This window comes from Sinocyclocheilus grahami, unplaced genomic scaffold (genome assembly GCF_001515645.1).
Source record: "Sinocyclocheilus grahami isolate Dianchi unplaced genomic scaffold, SAMN03320097.WGS_v1.1 scaffold314.1, whole genome shotgun sequence".
In the NCBI taxonomy this organism is placed as follows: Eukaryota; Metazoa; Chordata; class Actinopteri; order Cypriniformes; family Cyprinidae; genus Sinocyclocheilus; species Sinocyclocheilus grahami.
The window spans coordinates 920,672-940,845 of NW_015505493.1; the positions used below are offsets into that span (position 1 = coordinate 920,672).

Here is a 20,174-nt window from a genome sequence, read left to right on the forward strand (position 1 = left end):
ATCTGCAGATATGGCCTTGTTTAGGGATCTGTGCCTTTTTGCATACGGGCATCTGACTGATTAGCAGTGATTGTGTTTTTCAGCAATAGTGTGCACCCTTAATGTACAGAGAAAAGAAGGTCCGGGAAAAATCTGTAGATGGAAAAATCGTCATAAATGTGCTTTTTTTTTTTTTACTCGTTACTTTGCACTTTTTGTTAGAAAATGTTTATTTACTATTTATTCAAGTTTTTTAAGGTATCTAATATTTTGATACTTAATTTCCATGATCTAAATATTCTTAAAAATTAAAATTTGTTGTCATGTGGAAGTGTGTAGGCCTTCATGCATTATTATGCTGATACATTATGATTATATATTCAGTGGCATAAAATGGTCTTTAAAATTACAATAATATCGCTTATCGCAATTATTTCTGGGGCAATATATCGCACAACAAAACGTTGTTATCGTGACAGACCTAAGTATAAGTCATTACAATCCGTAATTATGTCCCCACTGGATGCAACAAATGCCTCGTTTATAATGGGTTTTACTGGTTTTGTCTCATCGCTCCGGGACACGGCATCACAGTATGGTGAGGGGCGTAACATTTCCGTCACACGCTTGACGTATTCGGCCAATCACAACGCACTGGATAGACGGCCAATCAGAGTACACATCGCTTTTCAGACCGATGAGCTTTGTAAAAATCGACGCATTTCAGAAAGGCAGGGCATAGAGGAAAAAAATTATGTCCAGTATGTGGAAAATAATGTGTTTTTTGAACCTTAAACCACATAAACATTTCATTACACCAAATACACAAAATAATGTTCTTTTTAGCAACATCATGACCCCTTTATAAATAATGTACTCTAGTGATATTTATCTTGATTTCTCAGTTTTCTTCACACATCTCATATTTCATCTCAAACTCTTCGCTGACACAACACAAAGTTTTTTATGTGACTATCATATAGCAAAAATAAATAAATAAATAAATAATAATAATAAAAACCACCAAACAAAAACACAAATTAACACTTTATTTTGACAGTCCCTTTAACACATTCTGTTAACTAAGTAATGTTGCACCTACTTGTCTATTAACTCTCATTATGGTGTTAGTAGAGTATTAGTAGACTGGTAGGGTTATGGTTAGAATAAGTTGACATGTACTTGCAAAGTTACTTATAGTCAGTATAATGTCTGTTGGGAGAACATCACAACAACGATTTAGCAGATATTAATTAGACAGTCTACTAACACTCTAATGAGACACCTTCGATATCGAAATAAATTTTTTTCGATATAGCGGACGATATAGGCACGTACTATGAGTGACACAGACAGCACACGAACACATGCTGAAATGAGTGTTGTGCCTGCCTGTGATGAGGAGATTGTGAATAAAGAATGAATATTAGTCGAATTTAAAATAAACATTTGCATTTGAATGTTAGGTGTGCATCAGGGAGCATCATCAGTGGCGTGCGAGATGCAGTGATGATGCAAGTGATGTTGTTGCATTTTAATATTTTGTTAGTCTAGCCCACGAGACACACCGCTGCTGCATTATTCATTCAAAATATTAGAGAAATATAGAAGCTCAATGCCAGTATCGGTATTGGTGCATCCCTAAAATTTAGTCAGTCTGGTGGTCGGTATATAGTTCAAACGCTGATTAAACAAAACCAGACACCTGCATTGCGTTTCTCTAAAGTCACGCTCAATGTACTCCTAACGAGCAAACTCCATGGAGAAGAGGCCTACAAGATGCTTGACTCACTGCAGTGAGTCAAACAAGCATCCTCTGGACCACTGTTTAGGGCTGAAGTGCATGCAAAGATGAAATGAAAAACAGGACGTAATGACTTCAAGCAGAGAGAGAGTGTTTGCATTTGGAGTTTTACAGACACTGGGATATAGAGTACAGTGATTCTACAGATCACATCCGCAGATCAAAGCCAGGCTCCCCCTCTGTATCTCCAGTTTTACCAGCGTTCACCTTTCTTTTGCACACGTCGAATTCCTCCGCCTGACCCTTTCCTCCCGACAATTCCTCAAGCCAGACAAAGGCGGCGGGAGAAAACAGGATACAGCTGTGGAATTATGGAACCAATGTTGTTTCCCCAAGATCCTTACATGATGGAAGCCCCCCAAGAACCAGGGTTAGGGGATTGCAGCTTAAGATCTCATATTCAGTTGAGATTTTCACTCGAATATGGAAAAAAAATGAATGCATTTAACACATTTGGGCCTGAAGGAACTAAAAATAATTGCAGCTCTGCTTGCTTATGACTCTGATCAACATATCTGTCTTACAAACCACAGTAATCCAAACAATTGAACATTATCATGCTTGCTGACTATGTGGCAATAACTCATCTGTAATTTATGTGTATGACTCAATATTCAAGATCCTCGGACATTTCACCCAGCAGCTACAATCCATAAAGGCCTTCAGATGTTCAGGTTTATTGGGAAATCTTGGTGGACTTGTGTGCACTACTGAAGCAGGTGTGGAAGACACAAGATTGTGCTCATTTGAGCCTTAAACCACACATTTGTGTGAGGTTCCCAGCTCTGGAATGCTTTGGAAGCTCAGGTAACGATTCTTGGGTAAGCAACATATCTCAATAATTCTGTCAAAAATTATGAGGCCCTGCTTAGTGCGGTTAGAAATATCAAACTCAATGCATACCTACAACCCTCTATATCAGTACCTACTAGGGCTGTGCGATTCATCGAAATCGCATCGAAATCGCGATTTGAGACGTTGTGATTTCCTAATCGCAAAGCCTGCGATATGGACGCGATATTACTTTGTTCCAGAGCATATGCATGATTGCCAGCCTTGAGCTGCAGTCTTACTAACCAACAGAGTGAGCGCACCTCCGTTCTCCCCAATCAGCACTGCTCTAGCCAACTGAGTAAACACCCACCATAAAAAAAAAACGCAGGAGAGAGACAGAGTGGGATTATGGCATCAACTGGGTCAGATCGATAGTTAGGCAAATTAAAACTAAAGAAAAACGTATGCAAGGTAAGCTTCAAAATGACAGACAACAAACAAAAAAGGTAATTTCCAAGAGCTGCGTCACAGCGCATATCAAAAGCGATATTTCCCCCCAAATCGCACAGCCCTAGTACCTACATGAAAACTGACAACTTTTACATTTAATGCCCACAAAAAAATCCTTAAATAACCCCATGTGTGCCCAATAAAACCCTGACACGCCCCAACGAATTCCCCAGCGCTAAAATTACAGCACATCAGCGGGGCAGCTTTAACACTTTTATCTCATCCTCAAGTATCTCCACATACGAAGTCACTCTCTAAAGCACAAAACTAAAGATTAACAACGCTCAACAGCCATTATGAGCATCAAACCCAACCCAGAAAGGCTACAGCAGCCTGCAGCAGTAAATCATATAGCGGTTAAAGAGGAATACTCACTGTTCTGAGTGGAGTTATCCCAGTCCCAGGCTTCCAGGATGAGTGTGTAGGATCGCTGAGGGAGAAAGAGACAGAATATCATTATGAGATGAAATATTAAAATGCTACTGAAGAAAGCACAACAAGAAACAAACTAATTTTTATATATATTTTAATGCTAAACTATCCGGGTCAAAAGCTCCCACCCTCAAGATATTCTGATCCATAGATATGGGTCAGGTACATCTTCCAAACATAAATCACCTGTTTTATCATCTTTCAGGTGAGGGGGGAAAAAAAAAAATCAAGAAAGGAATAGCACACCTCCTCCAAACAAAATCTGAGGTGGCAGAAATTGTGCCAGACAATTTATGCAGTTTTAATGCGCTTTGGATTAAAAGCGTCTGCTAAATGTTAAATGTAAATGTAATACAGAGCATAAGAGGTTTATTCAAATCCCTAACCTCAAGTATGACCAACAGAAAAAGTGATGTTTGTCTTAGCAAACAGCACTAATGAAATGACAGAGATGCTAAAGCTCCATTACAGTCCTCTCTCATGACAGCGGGCAGCATTTATAAGAGTTGAGTTACGTTACACACGAGATGGAGTGAGGGAGGGAGGGAGAAATTTTCAGCCACACCTTGAATATTCAAACTAAATCTGGAAACATTCTTAACGCTCATCTGATATTTAAGAGTCCATCTAAAATGTTGCCCATAATCCCTACCTAAACAGATCAAATTATCAACTTTCATGGAATCAAAAACAGGCCACTGAAGCAGGACATCTTCAAATGAGGAAAAGAATCATTTAATTGATGTGTTTCCTTTAGAGACAAGTTTATTCACAGCACCTTCTCACTCCTGACACTAGACAGGTACACGACACCACATTTAGCACTTAATACAACTTCACTAATCCTCCTGAAAAGACATCTTCTCTCTCTCCAATTCTGGGGAGAAAAAAAAAGTCACGTGTTAACTGCATGTGCTAACCGCTAGGCTTACTGTACATCTCCAGCCATAAAGTTTTAGTTGTTGAGAGTACCTAGACTGAAAAGTGTATGTTCTTTTAAATTAAACTAATTGTGTAATTAAACTAAAACATGTCTGTGTGCTAGTGGCAAGTGTTAAAGGGTTGGTTCACTGGTCTTTTTCTAGGCTTGATTGTGTTTATGGGGTGCAGTCTAACATGTGTTAATGCTTCATTTAAAAAAAACCGCATTATTTTTCACATAATTTACCTTTATTCCACACCGCTCTATACCTTCTCTGAGAAATGGGCTGATCATTTACTTCTTTTATGAAGCCCCGCCCTCAGAAATAGGCGATGGGCTCTGATTGGTTAGCTAGCCCAGTGTGTTGTGATTGGCATTTAAATTGATGTTAAATATGATTTTAATTAATTAGACATGCGTTTTGATTAATAAAATGTAATTTAACCATTAAAAAGGAGTCCAGAAACCCCCCCCAAAGCCGTAAACCTAGGGGAAACACTGGTGTCTAAATGTCCCGCCCCTCACCTCAGAGGCATGTGCTCCGGTTGTATTGTAAACAACGGCGTCGTTAATATCGCTTATCAGTTTGAGCCCGGTTGAGAAGCAGAGGATATTTTTGAAGAGGATCGTGCAGAACCTGTGCAAGCACGGCTTTTAATGGTAGGCCTATGTTTTTTGTCTCATACTTTAGATATGCTGTTATTTGTAAATGCTACTGCTTATGTTAGCTTTTAATATATGGTTTTACCCTGATTAAAGCTGTAATACAGTACGGCAACTGCACGCGCATCCATGTATAACGCTTCTCATAGCTATGTGAAAATAAGTGTATAAATGGAACAGAGCTGAGCTGATAATCTGAATGAGAAAGAGAGAGAGAGAGAGAGAGAGAGAGAGATGCAGACCGTGTGCTGAGCAGGCGACGCGAGGAACAGTATTAAGAACCGCTGCTTCAGAACATTGATTTTGAAACTTGTGAATCCATTAGAATCGTTAGAAGACAGAATCGCGATTCATATCTGAACAGATTTTTACGTGCACCTCTAGTTTTCTAGAAGTCCTCTTCTCTAAAGCAGCGCAGCATGGCCTCGCTCCCTTTGCTGAACCATTAAAAAGGAGTCCAGAAACCCCCCCCAAAGCCGTAAACCTAGGGGAAACACTGGTGTCTAAATGTCCCGCCCCTCACCTCAGAGGCATGTGCTCCGGTTGTATTGTAAACAACGGCGTCGTTAATATCGCTTATACCGAGAGTGGGGTTTATCTGGGTTTGTGATGTCTCGAACCCGGAAAATAACTCGTTGTAGTCCCTACCAGCCATTTTTGTAGGCATTAAACCGCCAGAATTTTAAAAGACGATATATCCGTATATCGTTTGCATTGAACTTTCAGCTTTGTAACTTTGCAGATATTGTTTATGCTCAAACAGCAACATTACACACTAACTAATGTTAAAAAAGTGAAATCGCAATCAACCACCCCTTTAAGGCTTCTTCACACCAAGATAAATAACCATAAAGATAGCTATATTAGCCTCCACACAAAAACATGATAAGATTTTGTTGATTATATAAGCACACGCTGCAGTTGTCATCTGCTCAAGCTCTGTAAAGTCAAGGGGATTCTGATTGGCTGTCATTGTTTTTAGTGTTCATTAACTGGAAAAATTATTGCTTTTGGGTCACACTTTATTTTAATGTACAATTCTCACCAACAACAAACCATTAACAACAACATTTGCCATAATAAACTCCTAATTTGCTGCTTATTAATAGTTAGTAAGGTAGTTAAGTTTAGGTATTGGGTAGGATTAAGGACGTAGAATATGGTCATGCAGAATATGTGCTTTATAACTACTAATAAACAGCCAATATGCTGATAATGGGCATGCTAATAAGCAACTAGTTAATAGTGAAAATCAGTCCCTATACTAAAGTGTTACCTGTTTTTTGTTATAGATATGGCGTGGACTTCCCTAATTCTCCTAAAGTCGGAATGATTACTGTAGTTTTTATTAGTTATTGTCTTTGGTGTGAACGGCCCTTTAGCGAGTCACTGTCAATGTAATCGCAGTATACATATGCTCGCTAGAAATTCCCAGAATGCATTGTGAAAACGAGTACTGACTGAATGCCCACATGTTAAACAACAAAATTGTTAAAAAACACCAACTACTGAAATATTGAAATGGTAGTCCAATTGCACGCCAAATGTAGTCTGAATAATTTGTATACATGCTATAAATACAACATCTAGGTCTGCTAGTCTGAAAAAACAGAATAACACCTTAACCAGAAAAAAACAGAATAACACCTTAACCAGACTAATATATTTATATTATTTTAAAAAGACTGATTACTGCTTAGGTTCGATTGAAATCAAACCTTTAAAGTGCACGTAAACACAGAGCAAGTTGACCTGTTTGATTTACGCACACATCTCATTCATCTCCAGAGGTGGATTGAGAGGGGCGGAGCCAGACGGCCTGGTTGGCGAGGTTGGGGGCTGTGGGCTGGTGGATGCAGTCAGGGATTAGCGGCAGCACCAGGTCTGTCTGGATGGGTTGGAGTGGGAGTGGGTGGGCCACATATCCATGCAGACGTACAACAGATGTGTCTTAAAAAGATGGATTATTTGACATGAACGTGGATCATCCCACAACATGCTGCAGGGCTTCTGACCTCTCCTCCCATCCCCCAACACGGGGGGCGGCCACTGTGAGAGAGCGTATTAGTGGGGTCTCGTGGTAGCAAGCATCTGCGTGGACGCAAAATACGTGTTTGTGTGAGCATGCTTGTGGATACATGTGGATTTGGTCCAAAGCTCCATCAGTAAATTAATGGCATGCGCGCACCCAAGAAGAAAGGTCAGAATGTCAGGGTGTGTGCGCGTGAGAGGGAGAGAGACGCGTTAGCATGGGGACAGTCCTGTTCCCACACACTCGGCCTCTGATTAGCTGGATTATGTGACAGCTGCCCAAAGGGCTAGATGCGGATAAAGACTAGTGGGGGAGGTGACCAATATCGCGATTCATATCTGAACAGATTTTTACGTGCACCTCTAGTTTTCTAGAAGTCCTCTTCTCTAAAGCAGCGCAGCATGGCCTCGCTCCCTTTGCTGCCTTTTACCGAGAGTGGGGTTTATCTGGGTTTGTGATGTCTCGAACCCGGAAAATAACTCGTTGTAGTCCCTACCAGCCATTTTTGTAGGCATTAAACCGCCAGAATTTTAAAAGACGATATATCCGTATATCGTTTGCATTGAACTTTCAGCTTTGTAACTTTGCAGATATTGTTTATGCTCAAACAGCAACATTACACACTAACTAATGTTAAAAAAGTGAAATCGCAATCAACCACCCCTTTAAGGCTTCTTCACACCAAGATAAATAACCATAAAGATAGCTATATTAGCCTCCACACAAAAACATGATAAGATTTTGTTGATTATATAAGCACACGCTGCAGTTGTCATCTGCTCAAGCTCTGTAAAGTCAAGGGGATTCTGATTGGCTGTCATTGTTTTTAGTGTTCATTAACTGGAAAAATTATTGCTTTTGGGTCACACTTTATTTTAATGTACAATTCTCACCAACAACAAACCATTAACAACAACATTTGCCATAATAAACTCCTAATTTGCTGCTTATTAATAGTTAGTAAGGTAGTTAAGTTTAGGTATTGGGTAGGATTAAGGACGTAGAATATGGTCATGCAGAATATGTGCTTTATAACTACTAATAAACAGCCAATATGCTGATAATGGGCATGCTAATAAGCAACTAGTTAATAGTGAAAATCAGTCCCTATACTAAAGTGTTACCTGTTTTTTGTTATAGATATGGCGTGGACTTCCCTAATTCTCCTAAAGTCGGAATGATTACTGTAGTTTTTATTAGTTATTGTCTTTGGTGTGAACGGCCCTTTAGCGAGTCACTGTCAATGTAATCGCAGTATACATATGCTCGCTAGAAATTCCCAGAATGCATTGTGAAAACGAGTACTGACTGAATGCCCACATGTTAAACAACAAAATTGTTAAAAAACACCAACTACTGAAATATTGAAATGGTAGTCCAATTGCACGCCAAATGTAGTCTGAATAATTTGTATACATGCTATAAATACAACATCTAGGTCTGCTAGTCTGAAAAAACAGAATAACACCTTAACCAGAAAAAAACAGAATAACACCTTAACCAGACTAATATATTTATATTATTTTAAAAAGACTGATTACTGCTTAGGTTCGATTGAAATCAAACCTTTAAAGTGCACGTAAACACAGAGCAAGTTGACCTGTTTGATTTACGCACACATCTCATTCATCTCCAGAGGTGGATTGAGAGGGGCGGAGCCAGACGGCCTGGTTGGCGAGGTTGGGGGCTGTGGGCTGGTGGATGCAGTCAGGGATTAGCGGCAGCACCAGGTCTGTCTGGATGGGTTGGAGTGGGAGTGGGTGGGCCACATATCCATGCAGACGTACAACAGATGTGTCTTAAAAAGATGGATTATTTGACATGAACGTGGATCATCCCACAACATGCTGCAGGGCTTCTGACCTCTCCTCCCATCCCCCAACACGGGGGGCGGCCACTGTGAGAGAGCGTATTAGTGGGGTCTCGTGGTAGCAAGCATCTGCGTGGACGCAAAATACGTGTTTGTGTGAGCATGCTTGTGGATACATGTGGATTTGGTCCAAAGCTCCATCAGTAAATTAATGGCATGCGCGCACCCAAGAAGAAAGGTCAGAATGTCAGGGTGTGTGCGCGTGAGAGGGAGAGAGACGCGTTAGCATGGGGACAGTCCTGTTCCCACACACTCGGCCTCTGATTAGCTGGATTATGTGACAGCTGCCCAAAGGGCTAGATGCGGATAAAGACTAGTGGGGGAGGTGACCAATGAACAAAGACCTCCATCTAAAACCCATCACTGCAAGACACCATCAACCTGAGTCTCGTGACACTCAGAGAACATTCCTCCGGCCACACACACACCCTCTGACCCCTAGAAGTAGCCCAACACGCAACAGCGACACAAACACACTCAAACAAACTCCCTTGGAGATGTACATTGCAAGTAATTCTTCCCTCCTTATCGTGGACTACTTTTGCTGATAGCAAGGATATTTATAGTGGGCTGTGAACAAGCTAACACAGACCGCCTGGCTGGGACGTACTTAGGAGGGTACGCATCACAAGCAAACCTTCGAGTGATCGAATACATTCACGTTGGGACGTTAAGCCTGTAAACACCCTAAGTGTGTGTGTGTGTGTGTGTGTGTGCGCGCGTGCAAGTAGGTGGGTGGCTAGTGGGGTTGTGGTGGAGGGACCCACAGGTGCAAGTTCCCACAGTCAGTGGATGGGGCAGTTTAAAAAGGGGCAGGGCTGAAATAAGAGGGGGCTGAAGTGAGAGAGGCTAAGAATGACCCTGGAGACCTTTCATCAGGCTTCTCATCAGCTTCAAAAGGCTCCCACGTCGCAGTTTCAATTGGCAGCGGCTCACACACGCATTCGGACACAAGGCCCTACTGAGCGCAAACAAATTATTACATTAAACAATGTTAACTTTAACCAAACTATTATCACATGACAGGATGATATCGGGATCTTCTTGTGAAGGCGGCAAAGTGTTTCCACCGGCAGTCACGTACAAGTGACGTCCAGCTGACAGCAAGTGTGAGGCAGTCTGAGAGCTTTCACACACACCTTATCTAAAGTAGCGAAGCCTTCAATACCCTAAAAAGAAAGTGAACAAGACAAGAAATAAAAATGGGTCTGACATGCGACACTGAAGTAGTCCAAAAGAAATCAAAATAGGTCTCTGTAACCTCGGTGAGAAAACGAGTACTTCATTTCCTCATCTGCTTTTGGAAAAGGAACTGCAGAGAGAGGCAAACTTCCCTCGTCTGACCTGGCAGGAAGATATCATCCCCACCCACTCTGCAGACCAACACATTACTAGGGTCAGAGCGGTTCAACAACCAAATATATAACCTATGGATTAGGGGTCGACCGATATGTGTTTTTCAGGGCCGATGCGATACCGATTATTACAGATCAAGTAGACCAATAACCGATATTTTGAACCGGTATATATGTCTGGTGTAAAAATGAAAATAAAAATGCCTTTCCTGGTGTTGGTTGAGTGTAGTACTCCCACACTGCACATTTTACTCTTGTCTTCCTCTGTGCATCCATCTACAATAAGGGTAATATAAAGAGAGAGTTAAAAGAGGGGCCACTGTATGCTTCATGATTAAGCCTATGAATACTGTCCTACACCTAAACAGCCTGGGGAAATGCAAGTATTTGGCTTCAATAATTTACATGTTAGAAATGTATGTGTAATAGCATAACCTCTCATAATTCCTCATTAATACTTTTCTGATGACTAAAACACAACCTACAATAGTAGAGGTGACTATTCAATTCATCATCTAATGCACATCAATGGATTAACTTTAAAAAAAAAATTATATAATAAGTGTAAATAATTTAATTGTCTTTATAGCTATATTGTAGAAGTTGTTAAGAAGACTGCAACTATTTTCATGAAACTAACACTAATAGGCTTTTACAGGCACACTTAGTTCAATAGCTTATTGAAATGTCTTGGCCTATGTGACACTAGAAATTTCAGTTAGTTTTAATTTACAGTACAGTGCAAATGAAGGCATACATCAGTTTAATTTATCTTTTAATCAAATGAGAGTTAAACTCTTTATTTTTTGACAAAGGGTTTACTATTAAAATTAAAACATGGAAGAAATACTGTATTGTGCGATTATTCTTTTAAACAAAAGTTGTAATAATTGTTGTAGTAGTATTATGCATATCATACTGCACCACAGTAATATATTTCTGATAATTTCTTTAAGCTAACCCGAATTTATATTTTGAGGGGTTGTCATGAGGAACTTTTAAGTTTCTGTAGCCTATGTAAGTGTTTCCCATACACTGATTTATTTGTGGCGCCCGCCACAATATCAAAACTGACCGCCACAAATAGATTTTATTTAGAAAATATTTTTTGTGCCATACTGCCATGTACTCTAATATGTCAGAAACATCATACAGCTCATGAGCACTGCACGTTTAAAAATTGAAACCCGGTGCGGGTGTTTTTATATCCCTGTATTTCTGAAGGAACCCGAGTGTCTTCAGAAAATGTTGGATGTCATTTTCATTTTTATCTTGCATGTAATATCTGATAAAGCAGCGTTTGTGAGTGGAGCACTGCTTTGTGTACAGTGTTATCGGGGAAACCTTGATCTCTACCACTCCCACATCGCCTCCTGCTGCCAGAGAATTAATTTGCATATATATGCCTCCACAAATAGAGTTAGTCTGTCTGTGGGAAACACTGCGATAGTTTTACTCAAATGAAACTGTTAAATGATCATGAAGTGACTCTCCGAGGGAGTCAGAGCAGTTCTGGAGATGTTCATGTTTTTATGTCCTCATGTAGTGAGACGACAGAAGCTGAAATCACCGCAAGCGTTGCACACTTTGTATGTGTAGAAAACAAAACCGTGCGTCTGTACCATTTGCATACACAGAGACACGCAGAACTGACCTACTTTTGATTAATTCATACAAACTTTGACAAATTCCGTGACATTCCGCGTCATACAGTAAATTCCATTTATATGACTGGATTCCGCGATTCTGTCCACATTTTCTGCATCGCGGAAATCATAGATAATATTGAGGTGTTTTACAACTTCAGTGTAAAAGTTAGTGGATTGTGATTTATTGCAAATTAAGTAACGTCTGCTGCGGCATTACCTTTGAGAGACAACTGATGCGTGATCAATGAAGCAGCTCCATTTAACAAGCGCTTTCAGAGAGAGAGTAAATTCCGCATTGATTTCTCGGACTCGTGACTCCTAACAAATCAGATGGGCGGTGCGTGGAGATTGCTTTAGGCCACAGAGTGGCGAGTTCTAACAGGCTGCATCAGAGCCAAATAGCGCGTTTCAAAATTAAGTTATTTTATCTGCGAATCGGTTTTGAAAATGACCGATACCGATAATCATAAAAATGCTTAATATCGGCACTGATAATTGGTCAACCCCTACTATTGATAACTGTTTTGCTAGGTCAGACATTTTTGAGGCAATTAGCTTTAGCTGTTAGAACGATTTTCACATTCAGATGTCTTTAGGAATTGCATTATGTCCCACACTCTTTTTTTAGTGTCACAACATAACAGTTTTGACAATAGTCCAACTTTTAAAAGCTCAAACTGAGACCTCTTCATCTTGTTCATTTGGGTCCGTTTTTGCATGCAAATACTTGTCTTATGTGAACACCTCTTGAGAAAAGCAAGCGATCAAGGTCAGGTAAATCTGAAACTGGACTAATTATACAGGGCTTTTTACCTGAACTAGCTACCTATGCCTAATCATTTTTGAAATCAACATTTTACTATGTTTAATACACTATATTCAAGTACATGTTCACATACACACACACACACACACACACTAAACCTGTCACTCAAAGTCTGAGCACCAGTCGCACAAGTTCTGTGCCAGACTTTGATTGATTGTCCTCAGGGAACCCGCAGGTCATTTATTCATTCCATGACAACTGGCCACAGCATATAATCTCCATTAATCTGGGATGTCAATCCCATCTTTTTAGCAGAACTGTTGACTGACAGAGATATGGGCCAAACTGAGGGTGAAGTGGCAGTGGACAACACTGACCACAACCATCAATTACCACAAAATGTAAGACACCACCAGGCCAATTAAAGGACACTGAAAGTCTTTTTTAAAAATCTGTTTCCCAAAACTAACAGATAGTTTTGGAGCGGAGCATGTCCTCAAGATTTTGTGACGCAATAAGAAAATCCTCATTCCAGTTTGACATATTGAATTAGCTCAACATGATGCTGAAATAAATTTTCAATCAAAATATTTAATCCTTGCTAAGCAATAAGGCAATGAATGCATGCAGTTTTGCACTGCAGCTGAGCAAATAGAATATTGATTAGTGATGCACAGTATATCACCATATCTAGCAATATTAGAAATTAAAGAATTGGTATCAGCTGATACCGTGAGTTTATTTGTGCATGTTCGTTTTCCATATTTTTGCACTCAAATTATCATTGCATCATCTAACCCTTACTCAGAGTTAATCTAAAGACTGTTAAATATAATCTTTATTGATTGTGAGATTAGCTATCCACTTTTGTACTGTGCAGTATACTATTGCAGTGCCAAAATTGTAGGATTTAAAGGGGTCATCGGATGCTCATTTTCCACAAGTTGATATGATTCTTTAGGGTCTTAAACCTTAAAGACCTAGATCATTTTTGGGGCACCTGACACGCCTGCACTTTTCTTTGTTTTTTTATACCTATTCTAGCAGTCAGCATCAAGTGTCATATATCATTATAAACAGGAGAACGTGAAGTTTCAGTCTAGCCAATTTAAATTCTCAGTTTTCCTTTTGTTTTCTTGAAGAATGAATGAATTTACAGAATTTTAAGAAAAACGCAAGCAACAATTGTGTACTCAAACAGAAACTCCTGAAGTTTGGATATTTTTCTTTAGAAAGTTGTATCTGGGTGTTTTACACTTCCAAATAATATTGTCTACATATAACATTCACCAAGCAAGTTATAGACATTTATTACAATATTGTTATAGGTGCTTTTCAATGAAAAACAGGTCTATTTAATTTACTAACAATATAGATGTCCAAAAAAAATTTAATCAGTGTTAATAACAAAACACAGTAAAAAAGTGACTTTTTTTTCAGAGAAATATATTTTTAATCCGAGTATGAACAACAACAATCACAAACCATGCAGAAATTTAGTGAAAACAATTGCACAAATTGTCTTCTGCAACAAAAATACAAACAGTGCAAATGATTCACAAACTACACACAAAATGAGTGAGAAATATACAGATTGCAACAGAAAAAATAGTGAAAATGATCTTTATGAACTATAAAATAATTATTTACATAATATGCATAACATAAATGATCGATCCGCTGGCTGTACTCTGCGTTGAAATCGAATTTACCGTGACATCCCCTAGCGACGCGAAGACATAAATTCCAGTGCTTTATCCGATATGTACCGCTGTTTCATCCTTGTTTTTGGTTTGTCAAAGTACTCAGACGTGTGTTTTTCTGGGCTTTTTCAGAGAGTTCTCTCGTGCAAATGTGTTATTTTGTGTTTGTTTTCATGCACGCACGACAGACTTTACTTTCACTTTGCATTTGTTCAAACTTCCAATGAAAAATCCTAAATGGTGGTTCAAAAGAACAAAAACTATGTTTATTGGTTGAATATGGGACAGTTTGAACCAATCTGGGGGCATGGGGGTGGGACTAAACAGCAACAATCGTTCCTGTTTGGCTCAGAGGAACGAAATGCATTGGTTTCTTCTGACAAATCAAAGCTGTCAAAATGTGATGACGTAATAACGTACACTACGGAGCCTCTGAATATTTAGAGATTTAATTGGAGATTCAGATAGGATTAGCAGTTCAAAAGTTATTAAACATTTAAGAAGGGTTAATGACCATCTTTGAGGGTTAATGAAAAGTCTATAACATACTTTGGTAAAAATTTATCAATGTATCAATGGTACAACACCCTTTTTACCTTGTCAAAATCAGCTCTGCAGAAATCAAACCATTTTTTTGCATGTTACTTTAATACTTTAAAAGCTCTGCTCACCCCACCCCTCTCCTCTATGGGATGATGAGCCGTGCTCTGAGAGACTGTTTACTTTAGCCACATTTAGCCGTGAATCTTAGGAATAGCGATTGCAAAGATTCATAAAAAAATCCCCTTATGCTCACTTCTTCTATAGGTGAAGCTGGATCACGAATGATTCGTGCGAACATAAACGCATTTAGGCAGATCGGGAGGCGCATTCCCTTCACAAACAAATGTAATCCTCTGCGTATTCAGTGGCTCAGATTCGGGAGTAAATGATCACTGCTATGTTCATTATTACATCCAACAACAAAACACCTCAATCGCTATGGAGACATTCTTTTCCATGTCCCTGTTCCGGCATCGAAACAGTTAACTGTTAACAGTCCGACTGTTAACAGTTCACTCAGGGCAGGTCTACGGTAAAACGCCAGAGTCAATCAACAATTGTGGGAGCGGCCTTCGTCCATGTGACATCACACAGACAAAAGGCTGAGAATGGCCTGATTTGAAAAAGGGGATACTATTTTTAGAGATTAAATAAAAACCACTGGGTGGATTTTTATTATAGGGTAGATGTGTACACACACTGCCAACACACATTTACGATCAAACAACATCTAATAGTGAATTTAGCATCTGATGACCCCTTTAAAACAATTTATTTTAGTCTTTAGTGTATTATTTGTAATGTATTTAGAGAAAACAAAACAGAATGGATAGGCCTACTTGGTTCTTTTATCAGTAATTTATGTGTTCATCTATACAATTTCCAACAATTTAAGAATTGCACGAAATTATACAATTGAAGAAGCAGGACATCTAAATAAGCCTAAACTCAAAAACAATGCATTCAGCAATACATGAAAAATGGTGGACATAAATCAAAAAGCAAACCCCCTTTGATAAATTCAGCACACCCTTCCCCTTTAGGAAGTAAATAGGGTGCAATCAAAGCAGATCAATTCATCAAGACGGTGCAAATTCAGACTCGGTGTTCTTCCCCAGGGTCCTGCAGCACAGGTCCGATCACAAATGAGGGCACTTTGTTCTCAACAGCCCTCTAGAACAGGCAATGAGTGATGTGATGATGGCTGTCACCCACCCCAGCATGACAAGGTCATGTTTGTGTCAAACAAGTCTAGACTTGGTCGGGGAGTGATCAGGGGTGTCGGGGAGGTCCAGTCACCTCGCAGGGTCCACATCATGCCCTCAGTGGTGGGAAGAGGAGGTTGAAAAGCCAGCTCTGTAATCAATCACTCACAAGAGAAAGGTGTCCCCTGCTCCATCACCAATACACAGGGGTCTCGGCCACACTGCCGACAGTGGTGACCAGGTCATTTCATTTGTGCTTTCTCTCGCCCTCTCCTAGTCTGTCAACCCTATATCGATCACACATCCATCGTACTCTGCGTTGAAATCGAATTTACCGTGACATCCCCTAGCGACGCGAAGACATAAATTCCAGTGCTTTATCCGATATGTACCGCTGTTTCATCCTTGTTTTTGGTTTGTCAAAGTACTCAGACGTGTGTTTTTCTGGGCTTTTTCAGAGAGTTCTCTCGTGCAAATGTGTTATTTTGTGTTTGTTTTCATGCACGCACGACAGACTTTACTTTCACTTTGCATTTGGTTTGGTCAACTTTCCAGTGAAAAATCCTAAATGGTGGTTCAAAAGACCAAAACCTATGTTTATTGGTTGAATATGGGACCGTTTGAACCAATCTGGGCATGGGGGTGGGACTAAACAGCAACAATCGTTCCTGTTTGGCTCAGAGGAACGAAATGCATTGGTTTCTTCTGACAAATCAAAGCTGTCAAAATGTGATGACGTAATAACGTACACTACGGAGCCTCTGAATATTTAGAGATTTAATTGGAGATTCAGATAGGATTAGCAGTTCAAAAGTTATTAAACATTTAAGAAGGGTTAATGACCATCTTTGAGGGTTAATGAAAAGTCTATAACATACTTTGGTAAAAATTTATCAATGGTTGTGTAAAACAACACCCTTTTTACCTTGTCAAAATCAGCTCTGCAGAAATCAAACCATTTTTTTGCATGTTACTTTAAATGCTAATGAGCTCTGCTCACCCCACCCCTCTCCTCTATGGGATGATGAGCCGTGCTCTGAGAGACTGTTTACTTTAGCCACATTTAGCCGTGAATCTTAGGAATAGCGATTGCAAAGATTCATAAAAAAATCCCCTTATGCTCACTTCTTCTATAGGTGAAGCTGGATCACGAATGATTCGTGCGAACATAAACGCATTTAGGCAGATCGGGAGGCGCATTCCCTTCACAAACAAATGTAATCCTCTGCGTATTCAGTGGCTCAGATTCGGGAGTAAATGATCACTGCTATGTTCATTATTACATCCAACAACAAAACACCTCAATCGCTATGGAGACATTCTTTTCCATGTCCCTGTTCCGGCATCGAAACAGTTAACTGTTAACAGTCCGACTGTTAACAGTTCACTCAGGGCAGGTCTACGGTAAAACGCCAGAGTCAATCAACAATTGTGGGAGCGGCCTTCGTCCATGTGACATCACACAGACAAAAGGCTGAGAATGGCCTGATTTGAAAAAGGGGATACTATTTTTAGAGATTAAATAAAAACCACTGGGTGGATTTTTATTATAGGGTAGATGTGTACACACACTGCCAACACACATTTACGATCAAACAACATCTAATAGTGAATTTAGCATCTGATGACCCCTTTAAAACAATTTATTTTAGTCTTTAGTGTATTATTTGTAATGTATTTAGAGAAAACAAAACAGAATGGATAGGCCTACTTGGTTCTTTTATCAGTAATTTATGTGTTCATCTATACAATTTCCAACAATTTAAGAATTGCACGAAATTATACAATTGAAGAAGCAGGACATCTAAATAAGCCTAAACTCAAAAACAATGCATTCAGCAATACATGAAAAATGGTGGACATAAATCAAAAAGCAAACCCCCTTTGATAAATTCAGCACACCCTTCCCCTTTAGGAAGTAAATAGGGTGCAATCAAAGCAGATCAATTCATCAAGACGGTGCAAATTCAGACTCGGTGTTCTTCCCCAGGGTCCTGCAGCACAGGTCCGATCACAAATGAGGGCACTTTGTTCTCAACAGCCCTCTAGAACAGGCAATGAGTGATGTGATGATGGCTGTCACCCACCCCAGCATGACAAGGTCATGTTTGTGTCAAACAAGTCTAGACTTGGTCGGGGAGTGATCAGGGGTGTCGGGGAGGTCCAGTCACCTCGCAGGGTCCACATCATGCCCTCAGTGGTGGGAAGAGGAGGTTGAAAAGCCAGCTCTGTAATCAATCACTCACAAGAGAAAGGTGTCCCCTGCTCCATCACCAATACACAGGGGTCTCGGCCACACTGCCGACAGTGGTGACCAGGTCATTTCATTTGTGCTTTCTCTCGCCCTCTCCTAGTCTGTCAACCCTATATCGATCACACATCCATCTTAAATTCTAAACACACAACCCCATTTTTCTGTCCCAAGTATCCAGCTTTCTCACAAGACCAGCCACAACAACTTTCTGAGGAAAACAACATTGAGCTTGCAGTCTAATTAAACCAAAGAAAACAGCTCTTTGGATCTGGGTAATGACAGGAGAGCAGGGTGGAGAGGGGATAGGATCAAAGAAAATGGCTGGCAAGAATTGCTAGGGAAGAACCTGGAGGAACACCCTAACCCAACCTGTAGCTCAAGAGGGATTTTGGGTGGCTTTGATGGTCTCTCATTCTGAGAACAATGTGGAAAGTCTTTCCCACCCTCGTCGAAAACCCTTCCTTCAGCCCCAACCGAAACAGTTTAGCTGAAAAGGGATTTCTAGGTGGCTTTGTTGGTCTCTCTTCCAGAGGCCAATGTGAAAGGTCTTTCCCATCCATCCTCATCAACAACCCAACTTTGGATGAGCAATCCATGACTATTCCATTCCAGAAATCCACTGCAGCAGTGACCTCTCTAAACAACAAGTCCATATGACACGACTTGTTTCGAATCAGTCAATTGTCATTTTCTGCCAGGCTTCCAGAGCACAAAAGCCAACCATAGCTTTGTTTAAGCGGCATTATGGCCCTGGGAGGACAGGAAGATGCAGCCCGACATGCACTCTGGGCCCTAGAGCCAGTAAATGATATTCTGTACTCGGTAACCTCCCCTCTTTCAGCAAACTCCCACACGGGGGTTAAGTTTCTACAGACACAATAATAAAGCATCATCATCGACTACAATGAGTCTAGTTGACCTTGCATACCCATGAGACACCATTATCAATAAAGCGAGTCGGACGAGAGTTCGGCGAGTCTGAAAGGCTGGAACACCAAGCGAGATGCAGAATTATGCTTGCGTGGTGCTTATCGCTGCAGACTTGGCCAACGAAGGGCACGCTCTGGGTGAGTGTGTATACACACGGCCCATTTAGCATTCCGCTGCTATGCCAACAAAATCATTAGCAATGACAATACAACAGAACAAACTCCTCCCCTCTGGGTGCTAATTAAGCAGGAAGGGACGGCAGTGGCCGCAAATACACACACACACACACACACACACACACACACAGAGAGAGACAGAGTTACAGTCCATATAGAAACACAAGCAAAGGTGTGTATGGGTTATCTTACCCTGAGGAACAAGGTGTCCTACAGAAATTAAAACCTTGAACTACTCAAAAATAAATTTAATTGTGACTTTTTTGTAAACGGTCTCAAAATATACAATAAAATATTTTAAAAACATGTAACCAGTACTGATGAAAAACTAAGAAAGTGGTTGATTTTAAAGCTTAAAGTTTTGGGAGGTAAAAAAAAATGTGCATACAAGCCATTTAAAAGGTACAATACAATGCCCACCATGTTGTCCCTCATTCCATGGACAAAATCAAGTTAACTATCAGTCAAACTTACTATTACGTCATCAAAACATAATCATTTTTTGATGTTATCCAAATCAAGCCTATCACACAACCTGATGTTTGCCTTAAAACTTTGGATAAAAAGACTTAAGCACTGGAATTACAATATACTTGTATAATTTGAC

The 20,174-nt window shown here is 40.1% G+C and overlaps 1 protein-coding gene across 1 annotated transcript in view; it reads right to left on the bottom strand.

Moving 5' to 3' along the window:
• The window catches only part of LOC107601898 (protein jagged-2-like), a 61,471-nt gene that overhangs the window by 31,610 nt on the left and 9,687 nt on the right, over positions 1–20,174 (bottom strand). Inside the window, exon 3 of the mRNA XM_016294249.1 lies at positions 3,443–3,497. Coding sequence (XP_016149735.1) covers positions 3,443–3,497 — 55 coding nt within the window. The remainder of the gene's footprint in view (positions 1–3,442; positions 3,498–20,174) is intronic.